The 19,697-nt window shown below is 45.7% G+C and overlaps 1 protein-coding gene across 2 annotated transcripts in view; it reads right to left on the reverse strand.

The window, feature by feature from the left end:
* ppid (peptidylprolyl isomerase D) overlaps window positions 1-19,697 on the reverse strand; it is a 340,343-nt gene that overhangs the window by 3,061 nt on the left and 317,585 nt on the right. Inside the window, exons 1-8 of one of the 2 annotated variants that reach the window (XM_065242909.1) lie at window positions 7,151-7,346; window positions 5,277-5,417; window positions 4,065-4,171; window positions 3,332-3,520; window positions 1,338-1,460; window positions 1,060-1,166; window positions 668-827; window positions 323-409 (exon numbers count right to left, since the gene is read on the reverse strand). In XM_065242909.1, the coding sequence (XP_065098981.1) occupies window positions 323-409; window positions 668-827; window positions 1,060-1,166; window positions 1,338-1,460; window positions 3,332-3,520; window positions 4,065-4,171; window positions 5,277-5,417; window positions 7,151-7,235 (999 nt within the window). In that variant the 5' untranslated portion in view covers window positions 7,236-7,346. Of the gene's footprint in view, window positions 1-322; window positions 410-667; window positions 828-1,059; window positions 1,167-1,337; window positions 1,461-3,331; window positions 3,521-4,064; window positions 4,172-5,276; window positions 5,418-7,150; window positions 7,347-19,697 lie in introns of those variants that run through there. The other variant, XM_065275556.2, reaches the window with a different exon arrangement.

The raw sequence follows: 19,697 nt of genomic DNA on the forward strand, positions 1-19,697 counted from the left end.
GCTCAATAGGAGAAACAGATATGTATTTTCACAGCTTTTTTGGTCATATTTACAAAGGGTGCCAATATTTCTTTCCACTGTAAAGGGAACTGTATGTGTGTTCCTTTCCCTCAATGTTTTGCGCTGTGAAGTTTCTACCACTGAGCCACAGCAATGAAACGGCATCATTATACTGTGGTGTATATTTTGGTCTTAAATACTTTAATTATACCATTCCAACACAGAAAGATTGCAAGCTACTTTGAAAATAACCTTTTGTATTTATTTGGAGGGAGTGTGATGAAATATAGTTTGTGTATTTCTATATGTTTGATGTTGGTACCATGGCTTTATTAAATTCGTTCAGTCCCTGCCAGGCCTGAGCTCTTCTGAACAGCGCTTTAGTGTTTGTCTGGTTCAGCTGCAAGGCCTGAGAAGAGAACAAATCATGAATTATTCTGCATAAAAGAAGTACTAACAATACGAGACCTTTGAACAAATCAGCCATTTGAATTCATTTTTCCGCTTTCTATTATAGAAATCAGCGACACACGTTAGCGACTGTGCCACGGTTATTTCAAAAGGGCCGAATGCCTCAGAAATGCTGTCGTTGTGAAACATCTTGAAGTGTGGTACCAGTCCAAGTGGACACTTGTGCCGCCTCAAATGTCTTGAGGTGTCACGTTACCTCATCACAGCTCGCAATCACTTCTTGCCAGAGCTTTAGTTTAAGTTTGCAAGCAGCAGTGTTGAGAATGCAGCTCAGGGCTGTGGGCTCCAGTTTCTTTTGGACACTATCATCATATTCATTATCATCATCTTTGGTGTTGCCATGCCGTTCTAAGTACCTGTAAACCCCAAAGAAAAAAAAACATTTAAGTGACACTGCTAATTTCAATGAATGCGCAAAATTGGCTCCGCACCGGCAAATGGCTGTGTTTGCATTTGATTACATATTCAGACAAAATGCAAGAAATCTTCTCTATAATTGTTGAAATGAACTGAAAAGCTGTTTGTTCAATGTCAGCAGCGTGCTGTAATAGTAAATTAATAACGTAATCTAATGACAGAAGTGTTCACCTGAGAGCTTTTGAATACTTTCTGATGGCAGACTGCCACTCCTGAGCTTTGAAGAAGTCATTTCCAAGATTCTTGATATCCTCTGCCACAGATAAGAGTTTATCCGTCTAGAAAGAGGAAAACAAAATAAATTAATTTCTTTTCTTTTCAGGCATGGCCATATTTGTTTAGGATTAGGTTTAAAATGTCTTCTGTCTAGCTGCTGTGTCAGTCTGTCACTAGTTGCATAAAGTGGTATGTGCAGGATGATATAAGAAAAGATGCAGAGATATAGTCACATCTTTAAAGTCCACATCTGAATCCTCAGGAAAATCTGGATATACGTCTCCCGAGCCATCGTTCGGAGCGATCCCCCACTCGTCTCCTGCTTTGTGTTCTCCACATTCAGCAATTATGCAGGGCTAATGGACCCCAAAAAATGACCGTTACAATCAATTTAAGCATTTTGGTCACACACGGAAGATATAAAAATGTCCTTTTTCCATTTCATAGAGAGAGAGAGAGAGAGAGAAAGATTTTCAAAGTCCCATCCTATATCTCCTCCTTCAAAAACATGAATTCATCATATTCAATGAGTTCACATGATGAGAACAGGTGATAGATTTAATTTCATTACTGTTAATTCTTGACTAGTGTGACTAAATGCATGTGAAAGTAAGATCTCACTTGTCCGTCCATTCCCTTAAAGCTCACATAAAACACACTGTTTTTGCCAATTTAATGTTAATCTTTGTCACCTACTGTATAGAGAAGTATTTCATCCTTCATATGTCCAAAGAGTCTTTTGTGATGTCAGATTATTAAAAGACAGACTGGCCATTCTGGTTTAAGTGGAAAAACTCAAACACTTGAAGGTGTACAGTGGGCGGAGCTGAAGAGTTAAATAAAAACCTTTCTTTTTAAATAACTATAGCTTACAGTCAGATACGACCTTACGCATATGATCCAGAATCGGATACTAAGGGGTTGTGTACACCAAAACTTTTACGCCCGCGGCCGGCGCATGTTTTCAATTGTTTCCAATGGAAGCTCGGCGTTTTTCAAATAAGCCAGCAGCTAGCGGGTTTTTTCCGCGCTGAAAACCGGCGCTCAGCGTTTTTTCCGCGCTCGGCGCTGAGCGTCGAAAGTTGAAAGAGATTCAACTTTGGGAGAAAAGCTCCGCTCGTCAATGTCAGTTCTCACACGGCCACCCAATCACAGTGGAGGAGGGGTGGGACATTACCACAGCAACCAACCGGCTCGCAGCTGAAGTATCACAGCTGTCAAAGCGCTCAGCTGAAGAAAGCTGGCACTCAGCTGAAAAACAGCTGGCATTCGGCGTCCTCAAGGCGTTTTCAGCCGCGTTTAAAAGTTTTGGTGTGTCCAGCCCCTAAGTCAGTAATTGATCATCAGGAACAACAGCAGCAACAATTACAGCAGGACGTCCCTATCTGGTCTTTGTTTATCCATGCACTATTTTAATGAAAAAATGCAACGTAAAGCTTGATGTGTTTTTTCTGAATTTTTTTCTGCCTCGGCATCTGACGTGTTTATGTTTTACGTGACGCAACAGCATGACGTAACTGAAAAGCTACAAAATGCGGTCAGACTGAATTGGATTTCTGGAAATGCGATTTGAAAAGGATTTCAAACCACCTCTGGATGAAGCCTGAAATGGATTAGAAAAAAACTGATTTCATATGGTTTTTGACTGTTCACACGTTCTAAATGTGATTAGATTCCAATTGGATATGCACTAAAATCGGATTTTGACTGACAGTGTGAACAAGGTCTTTGATAATTTGTTTATGTTTAGCATGCTTATCTTTTGAATAATGAATTTAAACTTCTGCCATCTAGAAGAAGAAGGATATGTCGTATGCTGCGTTTTCACCAGCCGCGGTAGAGACGGAAAGAATTTGCGCTAATTGAGCGTTGCCCCGGGTAACGCGCAAGTTGAAAAATCTGAACTTCGGTGGATTTCCACGACGCGTTAACCAATCAGGACCTTGCTGTAGTAGTGACGTGATTACAGTAAGCGAGCGGAGGCATTGCGGAGTCGCAGAAGCCCCTCCCATGACGCAAATTTCCACATGAATTTCTCGAATGAGTAGAATTTCACGCGCAAATGAAACGAGTGAACTCAATAGCGTGTTTTTGCCGCCCATATCGCGGCTGGTGTAAACGCAGCATTAGGAACAAATTTTATTTTTTATTTTTAGTGGGTTAGGGTTTTAGGGAAAACCTTACTCATAGCACTGCATAAGGATGTTCGTATGCATTTAATGTTTACCTTCACAGGATTATCATCTTTAGTTTCTATGGCCTCCAGCATCTTCACCACTCCCATTCCCTTTAGCACTTGGCCAAAGACCACGTGCTTCCCATCCAGGTGTGGCGTTGGAACGGTGGTTATAAAGAACTGCGAGCCATTTGTGTTTGGGCCGGCGTTGGCCATGCTGAGAAGCCCCTCTTTGTCATGCTGGTGGGTGAAATAATAGAAGATGGCCAGCACGTCATTAACCAAGAAAAAAAGAAGGTTTATTCACATCTCATTTGTTCCTTACAGCATATAGCAGTAAATTATTGGAGAAAGTCATGTGTTTGGTTTGGTTCATCTCGGTGCAATTTTTGAACAATTACGCTAATGGAATTTTTCATTTTTATACAAAAAGTCAAACAGGTTTGTAACAACATGAAGGCAAATAACTGAGGACAAAGTTTTTATTTCTGTATAACTTTGCATCTGAAGACCTACTGAAGTGCTTTGTAACGTGCAGCTTTATCTGATGCACTGACGTCCACAGAAACAGGGTGCGGACATACACGGCCTAGAATCTTATGAGAAGCTTTATGTAATTATGTCATAAAAATTATTGATCCGCACTGGCATAAGTGATGGACTGTATGTTTTGAATGCTTATATCTTCTAAATGCCAATTCTGTCAATGTGCTGTAGCACAATTGTTAGGGTAGATATCCCCTATTTTGTATTATTAGGAAATTAAAATCAGGCAGATGTTTACCTTATAGTAAAAGTTTTCATCCTCAAACTTCTCTCCATATATGCTCTCTCCTCCAGTTCCATTCTGATTAGAAAAATCTCCACCCTGGACCATAAATTTCTTGATGACTAAGGGATACAATTTGGAAAACAAATTCATTTAAAAGGTCACGTTCTTCCTGATCCCATTTTTTAAACCCTATTTAATGTGTAATGTTGCTTTTAAAGCATATATAATACCTGCAAAATGATAAAGCTCAAAGTTCACTAACCCTAAACAGTAGAATGGCAAACACGCTAAACTTAAAGAAACAAATTTGACGGATGGTATCTGCTTTCTAACACAAATAAATGAAAGACATCCATTACTATGAATGCTTAGTATTTTTTTATTATTATTTTTTATTAAAACAAAACAACAATACATTTCTAAAATGACTCACTTATATTAAGGAGAAGGTTTAGCAAAAACGAAAGACAGAAAACATTTTACCTGCCTTATAAATAGATCTAGAGATCCTTAGATTTTTTTAAACAAATGATTGTTTTGTTTTTTTTAATCAATATAAAACATGGACAAACTCGCCTAAGTTAAGGGAAGAAATGCAACTTGAATCCTATGTATTTTCAATGCTTTCCTACTTTTACATTTAAATGAATGTTGTAAGTCAGGAAATTATTTACATCCAGTGCAGTATAATTTCACTATTATCATTTGCCGTGCTGGTGTCATTATCCTTTATGCCCCACAGAGAGCAAAATATTTCAGTCCACTGATCATTTATTTAAGAAACACCGAAATGTGTGTTCTGATTCGGTCCGGTAGGTATAGGCCATAGGCAGGTTTCGGTACCCAGCCAAGAATAATTTGATGATGTCATCCAACCACAGGGAAGTCCTAAATTGTCGCAGTTTTAACGATGTACACAACGTAATGCCTCAGAAAATCCGATCTGCCCGTTTACACTACAGTCGCATAGGCACAAATCTGATTCATTTCCACATATGAATGAGGCCTGAAACGGATCTCAAAATATCCAAATGTATGAGTTTTGTCCTGTTTACACTGCCACAGAACACATTCGATCTGTGTCACATATAAGCAAAAAATCGGAATTGGGTCACATTTCACTGACAGTGTAAAACGAGGCCTAAGATTTCTTGCTATTTCCATAAACGTGGCAAGCCTTTACGTTAGATTGTAACACCTGAAACAGAAGTAGATGTCACTCACTGCGGTGAAATGGACAGCCCTTGTAGTGCAGGGGTTTGCCTGTGCTGTTGCCAATCCCCTTTTCACCAGTACACAGAACCCGAAAATTCTCTGCCGTTTTAGGGACCACATCAGCAAAGATCTCGAACACTATACGGCCAACTGAAAAGAAAACGAGCAAAAAGCAGACAAAGTTGTGAGAGCAAATGATGAAGTGATTTAAGTGTGTATGTTTTTTTCCATGTGCCATATACTTTAAGCTTGAGTGAATGCTTGTGAATATGCTTTTGTAGCTTATGTTTACTTTGATGTATTTGGCAGATGCTTATATCAAAAGCTACACATTAGATAAAATGTCCAGCTGTCACATTTATGCAGAAGTGTATGTAAGGCTACGCATAGCTACACGCAGCCCACAACATAGCTATGGCTACCAACTTCACTTCAGAGTTAACTACTTTAACTTTAATTATTATATACAAGATAAAAAAAGCTCTGTGACACGAGTTATTTCTTTAATCTTTTTTTAAAATCCTCACAGTTTCTGTAGTTTAAACAAGGGATGCTCCGATCGATTGGCTGCCGATCGGTATCGTCGAACATCGCATTAAATGACTCGATCGGTAGTCACTAAATTTTCAGATCTCATGGACCGATCTTTTTATTTACTTTTGTCATCATAGGGCTCCTGAATCCAGGTGTATTTTGAGACCATTGTTACACAGCACAAGCATTTTTACAACTAGTTGCTCATGTGGGACCTGACCTCATATTAGTTAACCCCTTGGTGGATGTACCCCCACAAATAAACTGTAAGTCTGTGGGAAACACTGTAGTGCACTATGTAGGGGATAACGATTTAGATTAAGTGTAAATATGCTTTCCATTTGTGTGAAAAAAGCCTGATATCACATCGGTCAATACATTTACATGGACAATAATAATTCAGTACTTACTCGATTAAGCCAATACTACTTTTAAGAAACTACCATGTAAACATAGGTTTTTGTTTAGCATAATCCGACATAATTATGTAATGAATTAGGACAAATACCACATGTCTAGGGTTGTAACCAAACTTTACAGGACCAGGATTACACACCCCTGCACTCATTTTTGTAGGTAATTTTTATCCAATGTATGCTATTTTATCAAAGAAGGCAGAGTAGGGAGTGTTGTGACAGGTAGGACTTATGTAAGACTTTACCACCAGTATTATTATTTATTCATATATGTAATCATAGATCTCATGTGATATTGTCTCAAGAAATCTTAGAATATCAGTGTTTCCTTTCATTGGCTTTCAGTTTTTTCCTGTTAAAATAAGATATTAATTGACTGTCTTATATTACTATAATCCTAATGCATTTACTGAAAAACGGAAAATAAATAATTTAATTACATCGTATTTATTGTTTAATGAAAAAGAAATGTGCACGTATGCCATTACAAATAATTAACTACACATAAAGCTTTCATAAAATTAAAAATGAAACACCCCAAAACTGCATAACATGTTTATATCTAACTAAGGTAAGTCAAACTAACAAATAAAGAAAAAGAGATGATTTAATTACATGCATGTGCCGATGTTTGTGCTGTTTCTGGGGATTACCATTTCAGAACTAACTTTAATTTAGTAAGCCAAATGTATGGTTAACATAACGAAACGCGATATCGAGTAAATAAGAAAAAAACTACAAAAGCAACAATGTCTCAATGTTAAAATGAAAGCACCTAAAATACTTTTGTAAGTAGCGTGGCTACATCATTAAATAAAGTTCAGTAGATTTGTTAATGTGTGTCTTGTCCAGGCGATAGCAGCACACGGTGCACCAGCAATATGCAGCCATGCGACTTCATTTGTAGGCTAATGAAAATGAAAAGATCCGCACCTCTTTCTCCACCGATATCTACATCAAAGAAAACCCGAGGGTTGTCGGGATTTCCAGGCTTGGCCACGGGTGCTGGTTTAGTCATTTTCTTTGATTATTACTGTGAAAAGGTTCGCTATGCTAGACGGGTAGCTGGAATATTCTTCACGCGTGCTCAACAACATGCAGCGTTGGGCAGTAAGATCGGCGGATGACATCAAAGTCCCGCGAGGGCTGTGCTTTCTCGCGATACTTTGAGGTCATACGTTGAATGAAACCTCTTTGATGAAACTGAACACCCCTTTTGGAGGCACAGTAAACTTGTGAATGAAGCATAATTTAGTATGTAGCGCCCTCTAGTGTGCGGGAAACTGCTAGCTGGTTGACAGAAGAGAGTGGAGAAAACCGGAAAAATAATGACGTAGAAAAGCTCGTTTGTGTTCGTGTATGTTTTTGGACTTATTTTCTTGAACACCTAAAATTACATGTTTTATATTATGCAATTTCCAGGGGTGTATTCCAGAAAGCAGGGTACTTACCATCAGATTAACCCAAAACTTGCTTTCTCGGGGTACTCAGCAAACAAATAACCTTCCACTGATGTTAGTTTTTGGTTATACTTTGGTAAACGTTTTAAGAACCAAATAATAACGTTCTGGGGAACATTATTTTTAGGTTTTATTTTTGCAACCATAAAATAACGTTCACATTATGTTACATGGAGTTTATTATTAAATAACTTAAAAATAACTTATACATAACGTTCTCTAATTGTTATTATTTGGTTATTTTTCTGAACCATAAAATAACGTTCCCAGAATGTTGCAGCGTGGTTATTTTTTAAATAACCTAAACATAACTTATACATAACGTTTTCTAAAGTTTATTTATTTTTTGTTATTGTTTTTTGGAACCATAAAATAATGTGTTCATAACAGGGTGGTTATTTTTAAATAACCTAAAAACAACTTATACAGAACGTTCTCTAATAGGTATTTTTTTGGAAACATAAAATAACGTTCCAATAATAAATTATACAGAATGTTGTCTAATGTTTTTTTTTTTTGAGGAAATAAAGTGAAAGAATAATTAAACCCATTATTCCTTTAGTGTGCACGTCTGATATGTGTGTTCTCTTCTGCATGTTTACCCCATGCTCTTCACATGTACCCGCTTTCTTTTGTGCTCAGGAAAAAAGCGTGAATTCAAGTAATTTAGAAAATACATGTTATTTCGTTAGGGTTAGGTGTGTAAAAATAACCCTAAATATATAAACCTATATATATATAATAAAAACTATACTATACTATGCTATACTATATAGTATAGTATAGTATAGTATAGTGTTAGAAACTTTGATTGTTGTACAACAGATAGCCGACTTACGTTAAACTGCAGTGGTAAGATCTTTTAACCCAAAGTGAATTAAATGTTTATTTATTTGTAATTTCGTTTTTACTTCAGAATATGATGTTAGAAATTGGAGCTAAGTGGCTAACGTTAAACTGATCTGTTAGCTGATATCCTGAGGTTCTTTCTCAAAAGACTCTGCCACGGCCTGTCATGTTTGCATTGTCACTTCAGGGGCATGATCGTGCTTCGCTGGTGCTTCGTTGGGTCTTAAGGCCACGCTTTTCCCGTCCACTGAATACCTTAGGCAAGAGCAGGCTTCTAGTGGCTAGGGGAGTGGTAAAGGTCATAGGAGGAGTTTATCTGAGTCTCTGGCAAGATGCGCGTTTTGCTGTCTGCAGATTAAATTGCAGATTTAAAAAAATCGGGATTATCAGTTATTTACTGTTTAACGGAAGATGCCTGCAATATTTTTTACTTTGGACTGTAGAAAATGATCTGCATCTGTAAAAAACAAAGATGCGTCACAAAGTCGAACTGTGACCCGTCACGGAAACCAGTGACACAAGTCGGCAGCACAAGTTTCGAGAAAATGAGAAACAAAGTTTTTTTTCTAAATTTGTGATTTTCGTTTCATTGCAGAATCTGTTAGTTAAGTTCACGAAGAAGCCTCTCCATATTTGAGATAGCAGTTTTTGTATACTTAAAAACGTACATTTTGTGGTTGAAATAGGCTTGTTTTTCCAGAAATTCTAGCGTGTAGCGGGGGCGTCATTATCTGTGTGTATATTTACATACTGTATAAGCTTGTGTTTTCGCCTCTGCCCCCAAAGGGAACAGCGTGACTACTAAATAAGGATAGTTCGCCCAAAAATGAAAATAATGTAATTAATGACTTACCCTTATGTCGTTCTAAACTCGGGAGACCTCCGTTCATCTTCGGAACACAGTTTAAGATGTTTTAACGTTAGATTTAGTCCGAGAGCTTTCTGTCCCCTTCATTGAAAATCTATGTACGGTTTCCATGTCCAGAAAGGTAATAAAAACATCATCAAAGTAGTCCATGTGACATCAGTGGGTCAGTAAGAATGTGTTGAAGCATCGAAAATACAGTTTGGTCCAAAAATAGCAGAATTACGACTTTATTCAGCATTGTCTTCTCTTCCGGCTCTAGCGTGAAGTCACGTGACTGTAGTGACGCGGCTGCCCTGTTCGAGTGATTGGTAACATCTCTAAAGGACGTCACATTTTCGACGGCGCTGTTTGGATTATCTATTATACTACCGCCCTATTTTAAATACAAACTTTGAAGGCGGGTTCATGTGTTTAACGGAGTGTAATCTCATATACCCTTACATGTTACGATGTAAATATTCCTCAGATTGTATATTCTATTCTATTACCAGACGGTCATGCGAAATCTGATGTAAACAATAGACGTGGCATTTCACGGATTATTCGCATTTGTGGACAAAAATGGTCATTGGATTATTCACACATCTGAAACAGACTGGATTCGACTTGTGATCCCCACAAAGGTAAAAGTCTTGTTTATTTTTGCATGTTGTCATTCGGACTTCTGTCATAAAATACTACATACGATGCTAGAACATCTGTATCTCAAAACAGCTTTACATGGGGTATGTCTTAGCTAAATGAGATGTAAATGAGCCCTATTGTCTCTCCAGCCAGGAAAAAGTGCTAAATCTTCTTTCTCAAATTTCTCGGCATTCTCTTTCTTGAATGTGTTACATTCAAATGGCCACAGCTCTCCAAATCTTATCAGATTTTCATGTGTTACACATGGTTGGAAAGCTTAGAAACTGCACTTTAAGAATCTGTAAATAACTCAAAATGCCCCAGATCCGACTTGTGTCACTACTTTCCGTGACTGGTCACAACTCGCCATGCTAAGGATTCGGCGCACAATGGTACCGGTTCGGGAGCAGTTTATAAAGTTGCGGGCACAGAACAAAGTGTTTAAAATCTCTGTTGAATTATTTAGTCAGCTCTTAAAAAAGTAACCATGGTTTTATTATATTAATCATAGCCATGCATTCTGGTATTTTTGGAGATTAATTTAACTCTTATATGAATGTAGCAAACTTTATATGTGGCTATACTGTATGTGTATTACAAACCCGTTATACAAAACGTCACAGATATGCTGCTTTATTCTTTTGTGTCTGTTTTAATGTGGTCTCATCTGCTGGTGTTGATATTCATTCTTTGGATGGTACTGATATTGAATATAAGTGACCATAGACTTTTTTGATATGAATGTCATGTCTACACAAGCTATTATGTTATGGATAGGGACCCCAATCAGGACTCGGATACATATGCAGGGTTTAAATTGGGCCAGGACCATCCGGGGCTGAGCCTCGACACACAGACTGAAGGTCTCGCTCTGCTCCGCGCCAAACCGGGTTTTTACCATTCATTTAAACGACGCATCGATCGTTTTTGTCACTATGTGCTCAGTTAATCTACATCAGTACGCAGCTCTGTGTCTCACTCAGAACCTCAAGAACGCGCATTCGCGCAGGAGGATCACATTACATCATTGTATAGATGAGAGATAGAGAGAGAGGTAAGAATGGTGCACACGTCGAAAAAACTTAATAGAAGTCTAGAAACAAATTATTAAAGTATGTATAGCCATGTCAACCATCTTATTACAATGTGTTAACTAGATAACTGGATACAATTTATTGTATAGTTTAATAAAATTATGTATTTTGATTATACAAATCAATTAAGACCTAACTAGTGATTGACATGTTCAACAAATGCATATAGAGTGTCAGACTCATAGATGTGAATAATTTAAAGTTCAGGTTTTAAAGTTTGGGTCAACCTGTGGCACAGCTTTAAAACTGAAACTTATGAAATCCTATCAGAGGTCCAAAATGTAATTGAAACATACCAGTGGCTTTGCTGTCATCAGGATTAAATATGTTACCCCTCGAACCCTCCCTCCTAACAGAGCATCCCCACAAAACGAACCCCAATTTAACCCCTGAACATATATACTATATATATTCTCATTATTTTTTAACACATGAATAGTTATGGGCTGGCACAGAGTTAGACCCTTTTGACTCCACACAGAAACAGCAATGCGTGCGGCATGACATAAGGAACATCCTGGGTCTGTTTTTTCGCTCTTCTTTATTCTTTTTTATGTATTATAGAAGTATCGGATCGGGACTCGGTATCGGCAGATACTCAAAATCAAAGGACTCGGCCTCAAGGGAAAAAAAAACCTGATCGGGACATCCCTAATATATATATATACGTCTGGCCCAATGGCAGAAACCAATCGGCATGGCAGAAAGGTCGTCACGCTTTCTGTCTTTTCCGTCGCTTACAGGGCCGCCTTAACCTAATGTGAGGCCCCGGGGCTAACAGGTTTTGTAGGCCCCCCTTCCCCTCGATTTATAGTCTAATTTTTTTTTTTTAAAGTGTAATATCTAGGTAATCTACATCACAAAATGCATTAGTTTCTTTCGAGACATACAACTGTGAGTTTTCCCTCTTTGAGCCAGAAAACACCATAATATTGTTATTAACATATCACTGAGCCCACTTGAGCATAAACACAAGACACTTTATTTAACAACCACACACAGCAACATGTGGTGATAATAAAACCAAAATGTGTGAAAGTATATATGTTTATAAGCTTTATATTTATATAGTTTTTGGAATATACAAATTTGCAGAAAATTGCCACTCATACTTAAATGCTCACCACAGTTTTAAAAATATAATAAGTTAAAGTTAGTTTTAAAGTAAAAATGCATTAATGATAACAAAAGATAAGTCTTTATAGACAGAATCTTGTTAAATGCATTAATGATAACAAAAGATAAGTCTTTATAGACAGAATCTTGTTAAATGCATTAATGATAACAAAAGATAAGTCTTTATAGACAGAATCTTGGTTTTTAATCAGTTATTTATTTTGTAGGCTATTGAAGATATAGTATGCATTGTATTTAGTATTTATGCATACATAATCATGTAAAACGACCAAGTATGAATATGCACAAGACAGACAGGGAACATACCTGTATATAAGATCTTTAGATAATGAGATTATAATGGTGCTATCAGGGGATGATCATTTGAGATGGTCTTGTCGCTCTTTACTTTCTTAGACTTGCACCTTTACCGTTGCGTCTCTTTCTCGTCTTTCTAAACCAACAGATGTATGTATGTACTGTGAGCTAACGTCGCGTCAAACATCGCTCCAGCTGCGCACGCGTCACTGATATAAACGCGAGTAAACTTAAACTTTATAACAACTAACAGCATTATGTGCGGGAACTCCTTTCTTAATTTAGCGGCACAGTTTCTTGTGCACTTTTGGAGAGACTTCTGCATGCCAGAGACTCAGACAGCTGCACGAGCACAGAGAGAGCGAACGAGCGAACGAGCGAGCGCGCGCACGAAAGAGAGAGAGACCTGCACCTCACTAGTGCTTATTATGAAATTTCAGAAATTACTCTTTCATTTGTTGGTGGATTATTTCCTGTTTCTCTGTCATACTCAGTCTAACGTGCAGGAATGTCAAGTTGACAACGCGCACTTAATTACATTACGCGGAACAAAAAATATGTTACGTCTGACATTTTATTTCACGTTAAGTTACAACGGACCAATCAGCAGCCATGTAACGTTCAATTAGAGTGATTGACAGAAAACCTGACAAGTTACAAAACAATATGACCTTTTCAGCTCATCATGAACGCAAACTTGGGAGGCCCTTGAACTTGGGAGGCCCCTGGGCTTCAGCCCAGGTAAGCCCGTGCATTAAGGCGGCCTTGGTCGCTTACCAATGGCGTATTAGCGTTACGCAACTTAGGTAACTTTATCTGACTCCAAAAGATAAAGAACACATATAAATAATTCCAATTGATGTAATTGTAGAATTTGGATAAACGTTTAATCATTTTATTTACCCTTGTTTACATTGAACTCGTTCATTTACCAATTGCCGGTGTCATATCAGCCTACACCGGCCATTGTGCAAATTCTAAAACATAAATTCAACCACACCAGAGGTCTGGCAACACCGGCCACTGTAACCATCTATATACAACTTGATACAAACCCATAAGAGGTACAAACTAGCACCTTCTAATTTGGTATAGCGAATCATATACTATACAACAACTTAATCAAAGTAGGTGCAATAACCATAGGTCCAGGCGTATCTCCTTATAGCCTGTCTATAGTAATTACAATTACATACAACTTATTTAGGGCTAAATAATTAGTCTATCCGTTGAACCAGATAAATGGTTGAAGCAACTGCCCCATGCTGGCGTGCCCTTACGCAAAAATACTTACGCAACCCCAGCCAACTATCTACATACACAACTTAATACAGAACTCAAACTATGAAAAGAGGTTCAAGTTAGGCACCGTCTAACCTGGTATGGCGAATCATATGCCATACAACAAATTAATCAGAGGGAGGGCCGCCCTGTCAGGCCCGCTTTCGAGTCACCCCTCTGGGCTACGGAGGTAGGGACGTGTGCCCTGGAGGAACCGGACTTCCAGGAGGGAGGGCCGCCCTGTCAGGCCCGCTTTCGAATCACCCCTCTGGGCTATGGAGGTAGGGACGTGTGCCCTGGAGGAACCGGACTTCCAGGAGGGACGGCTGCCCTGTCAGGCCCGCTTTCGAGTCACCCCTCTGGGCTACGGAGGTAGGGACGTGTGCCCTGGAGGAACCGGACTTCCAGGAGGGACGGCCGCCCTGACAGGCCCGCTTTCGAGTCACCTCTCTGGGCTACGGAGGTAGGGACGTGTACCCTGGAGGAAACGTACTTCCAAAGGTCTCGCCCGGGGCTTTCCGACGAGATCGGCCGCGGGTCCGTGCGACCCCGGGGGCCCGAGATACTTCCGGTCGAAAATTCGAATTTCGTTACCGCGCTGCTCCGGCGCCCCGGGTCCGGGGCCTTTGCCCTTCGGGTGTTTGGCTCCGCCGCGGGGGGCCTTTCGAACGAGCCCACCCGTGCGTCGCTAGCCCTTTCCGGGGCCGAGATACGGCCTCCCCCCGCGGAATTTTCCCACGGCCGTTTCTCGGGCGCCTCGGGTCCGGGGCCTTCGCCCTTCGGGTCGGCGGCTCCGTCCGAGGGGCCCTTTCGGAGGAGCCCTCCCTCGAGTCTCTGGCCCTTTCCCGGGCCGAGATACGGCGGATCGTCGCGGAATTTTCGCTCGTCCGGAGCTCCGGCGCCCCTAGCGTTCGCCTCAGAGGTCGCCCGGACGCGCGTCCGGTCTCGTTCGAAAGGTCCGTCCCGGGGCTTTCCGACGAGCCCGGCCTCGAGTCCGTGCGACGCCGCCCGCCGGAGATACGTCCGGTCGAAGCTCGCGGAGATTCCGACGGTTGTATCTCGGGCGCCCCGGGTCCGGGGCCTTCGCCCTTCGGGTCGATCGCTCTGCCGGAGGGGGCCTTTCGAACGAGCCTACCCGCGAGCCTCTAGCCCTTTCCCCGGCCGAGATACGACGGTCCCCCCGCGGATTTTCCCACGGCCGCAGCTCGGGCGCCTTTGCTCCGATCGACTCGCCCTTTGGTTTGGTTGCTCCACGCAAGGGGACCTTTCGAACGAGCCAACCCGCTTCTCTCTAACCCTAAGCCCAGGCGAGATACGGCGTACCACCGCCTGACCTTTAAACGAGTCCGAGACTTCCAGGCCTTCTGTCGTACACCCTCGCGTCCGCTCACGAGACCTCTCTTCGGCCTGGGGGTGCGCCACGTACACCCCCCGCGTCCGCTTTCGAGTCACCTCTCTGGGCTACGGAGGTAACGACGTGTGCCCTGGAGGAACCGGACTTCCAGGAGGGACGGCCGCCCTGTCAGGCCCGCTTTCGAGTCACCCCTCTGGGCTACGGAGGTAGGGACGTGTGCCCTGGAGGAACCGGACTTCCAGGAGCGAGGGCCGCCCTGTCAGGCCCGCTTTCGAGTCACCCCTCTGGGCTACGGAGGTAGGGACGTGTGCCCTGGAGGAACCGGACTTCCAGGAGGGACGGTCGCCCTGTCAGGCCCGCTTTCGAGTCACCTCTCTGGGCTACGGAGGTAGGGACGTGTGCCCTGGAGGAACCGGACTTCCAGGAGGGAGGGCCGCCCTGTCAGGCCCGCTTTCGAGTCACCCCTCTGGGCTACGGAGGTAGGGACGTGTGCCCTGGAGGAACCGGACTTCCAGGAGGGACGGCCGCCCTGTCAGGCCCGCTTTCGAGTCACCCCTCTGGGCTACGGAGGTAGGGACGTGTGCCCTGGAGGAACCGGACTTCCAGGAGGGACGGCCGCCCTGGCAGGCCCGCTTTCGAGTCACCCCTCTGGGCTACGGAGGTAGGGACGTGTGCCCTAGAGGAACCGGACTTCCAAAGGTCTCGCCCGGGACTTTCCGACGAGACCGACCTCGGGTCCGTGCGACCCCCGGGGCCCGAGATACTTCCGGTCGAAAATTCGATTTTCGTTACCGCGCTGCTCCGGCGCCCCGGGTCCGGGGCCTTCGCCCTTCGGGTGGGTGGCTCCGCCGCGGGGGGCCTTTCGAAAGAGCCCACCCGCGCGTCCCTAGCCCTTTCCGGGGCCGAGATACGGCCGCCCCCCGCGGGATTTTCCCACGGCCGTTTCTCGGGCGCCTCGGGTACGGGACCTTCGCCCTTCGGGTCGGCGGCTCCGCCCGAGGGGCCCTTTCCGAGGAGCCCTCCCTCGAGTCTCTGGCCCTTTCCCGGGCCGAGATACGGCGGATCGTCGCGGAATTTTCGCTCGTCCGGAGCTCCGGCGCCCCTAGCGTCCGCCTCGGAGGTCGCCCGGACGCGCGGCCGGTCTCGTTCGAAAGGTCCGTCGCGGGACTTTCCGACGAGCGAGGCCTCGAGTCCGTGCGACCCCGCCCGCCGGAGATACGTCCGGTCGAAGCTCGCGGAGATTCCGACGGCCGTATCTCGGGCGCCCCGGGTCCGGGGCCTTCGCCCTTCGGGTCGGTCGCTCTGCCGGAGGGGGCCTTTCGATCGAGCCGACCCGCGAGCCTCTAGCCCCTTCCCCGGCCGAGATACGGCGGTCCCTCCCCGGATTTTCCCAGGGGCGCAGCTCGGGCGTCTTTGCTCCGATCGACTCGCCCTTTGGGTCGGTTGCTCCACACGAGGGGACCTTTCCAACGAGGCGACCCGCGTCTCTCTAACCCCAAGCCCGGCAGAGATACGGCGGTCCCTCCGCGGATTTTCCCACGGCCGCAGCTCGGGCGCCTTTGCTCGGATGAACTCGTCCCTCGGGTCGGTTGCTCTACCGGAGCGGCCCTTTCCAACGAGCCAACCCGCTTCTCTCTAACCCTAAGCCCGGCCGAGATACGGGGTACCACCGCCTGACCTTTAAACGGCCGTAACTCGGGCGCCTTTGCTCGGATAAACTCGTCCTTCGGGTCGGTTGCTCTACCGGAGCGGCCCTTTCCAACGAGCCAACGCGCTTCTCTCTAACCCTTTCCCCGGCCGAGATACGACCCCGAGAACGGTGGCCCCTCTACCCGACCACAGTGCACCCGAGGCCGGCCTCGGACCCCCGAGGACGGTGGCATCTCTACCCGCCCACAGTGCACCCGAGGCCGGCCTCGGAACCCGCCACGGCCACCCTGGAGCCCGTACCCGGCGCACCGTTCGGTCCCGGGCACCCACTCTTAAGCACTCCCCCCCGGCCTAAGCTCCATACTCCCGGCCCCTCTGGAGAACCAAACCGTTGGTCAACCCGAAACGATCTCCAACCGTTGGTCAACCCGAAAGTACTTCCAGCAGTTGGTCAACCCGAAAGTTTCTCCAGCCGTTGGTCAACCCCATCGACTTAGGTTCTGGAGCGTTCACTTTTCCAGCCGTTGGTCAACCCCATCGACTTAGGTTCTGGAGCGTTCACTTCTCCAGCCGTTGGTCAACCCCATCGACTTAGGTTCTGGAGCGGCAATAAATACGTAAGATAGCATTTAAAAACGTTTAAAAATAGATGCATTTGTTTAAAGCAAAGCATTTATTTACTTACCAGACTACAGTTGGGTTCATGTGAAACTGCAAAACACAAGCTTTACAATGATGTATCACACAATCTGATTGGACTTTGTTTTAATTAAAAATTAAGAAATTTGTACATGCAACTTTACACCATTGTGATTCACAGGCCTTGTGGCCTAAAACAGGCTCAACTGTAACTCTTCTCCTTCCTGTTAGGAACAACACACAGTAAAGTCACTCATATGTCTGTAAAGTACACATACACACCTTTAATTTGATATAAAACAAAAGACAATAGCTTCAGATTCGACTGATATACAAAGATATTTGTACATGCAGTTTCCCAAATGATTTACAGGCCTTTTGCAATGACCTCAACAAGGCCGATTTGACCCCTGTTCCATCGAGCTGTGAGTAACATACAACAATGAGCTTGGGTACCCGCGGCATCGTCAAGGTCACCAATACCACGGAGCGTCTACGACGCCCCGTTTCCGAGATATCGGCCAATGAACTGCCGGGCGCCGTATCTCGGCCGGGGAAGGTCCGACGGACACGGGGCCGGGCTCGTCGGAAAGGTCTCGCCCGGAGCTTTCCGACGAGACCGACCGCTGCTCCGGCGCCCCGGGTCCGGGGCCTTCGCCCTTCGGGTGGGTGGCTCTGCCGCGGGGGGCCTTTCGAACGAGCCCACCCGCGCGTCCCTAGCCTTTTCCGGGGCCGAGATACGGCCGCCCCCCGCGGGATTTTCCCACGGCCGTTTCTCGGGCGCCTCGGGTCCGGGACCTTCGCCCTTCGGGTCGGCGGCTCCGCCCGAGAGGCCCTTTCCGAGGAGCCCTCCCTCGAGTCTCTGGCCCTTTCCCGGGCCGAGATACGGCGGATCGTCGCGGAATTTTCGCTCGTCCGGAGCTCCGGCGCCCCTAGCGTCCGCCTCGGAGGTCGCCCGGACGCGCGGCCGGTCTCGTTCGAAAGGTCCGTCGCGGGGCTTTCCGACGAGCGAGGCCTCGAGTCCGTGCGACCCCGCCCGCCGGAGATACGTCCGGTCGAAGCTCGCGGAGATTCCGACGGCCGTATCTCGGGCGCCCCGGGTCCGGGGCCTTCGCCCTTCAGGTCGGTCGCTCTGCCGGAGGGGGCCTTTCGATCGAGCCGACCCGCGAGCCTCTAGCCCCTTCCCCGGCCGAGATACGGCGGTCTATGCCCGGATTTTCCCACGGCCGTATCTCGGGCGCCCCGAGTCCGGGGCATTCGCCCTTCGGGTCGGTCGCTCTGCCGGAGGGGAGCTTTCGAACGAGCCTACCCGCGAGCCTCTAGCCCTTTCCCCGGCCGAGATACGGCGGTCCCTCCCCGGATTTTCCCAGGGACGCAGCTCGGGCGTCTTTGCTCCGATCGACTCGCCCTTTGGGTCGGTTGCTCCACGCGAGGGGACCTTTCCAACGAGGCGACCCGCGTCTCTCTAACCCCAAGCCCGGCAGAGATACGGCGGTCCCTCCGCGGATTTTCCCACGGCCGCAGCTCGGGCGCCTTTGCTCGGATCGACTCGCCCTTTGGGTCGGTTGCTCCACTGGAGGGGACCTTTCCAACGAGCCAAACCGCTTCTCTCTAACCCTAAGCCCGGGCGAGATACGGCGTACCACTGCCTGACCTTTAAACGCCTGTAACTCGGGCGCCTTTGCTCGGATGAACTCGTCCCTCGGGTCGGTTGCTCTACCGGAGCGGCCCTTTCCAACGAGCCAACCCGCTTCTCTCTAACCCTAAGCCCGGCCGAGATACGGGGTACCACCGCCTGACCTTTAAACGGCCGTAACTCGGGCGCCTTTGCTCGGATAAACTCGTCCTTCGGATCGGTTGCTCTACCGGAGCGGCCCTTTCCAACGAGCCAACCCGCTTCTCTCTAACCCTTTCCCCGGCCGAGATACGACCCCGAGAACGGTGGCCCCTCTACCCGACCACAGTGCACCCGAGGCCGGCCTCGTACCCCCGAGGACGGTGGCCCCTCTACCCGACCACAGTGCACCCGAGGCCGGCCTCGGACCCCCGAGGACGGTGGCCTTTCTACCCGCCCACAGTGCACCCGAGGCCGGCCTCGGAACCCGCCACGGCCACCCTGGAGCCCGTACCCGGCGCACCGTTCGGTCCCGGGCACCCACTCTTAAGCACTCCCCCCCGGCCTAAGCTCCATACTCCCGGCCCCTCTGGAGAACCAAACCGTTGGTCA

The sequence above is a fragment of the Paramisgurnus dabryanus genome, chromosome 16 (assembly GCF_030506205.2).
Source record: "Paramisgurnus dabryanus chromosome 16, PD_genome_1.1, whole genome shotgun sequence".
In the NCBI taxonomy this organism is placed as follows: domain Eukaryota; kingdom Metazoa; phylum Chordata; class Actinopteri; order Cypriniformes; family Cobitidae; genus Paramisgurnus; species Paramisgurnus dabryanus.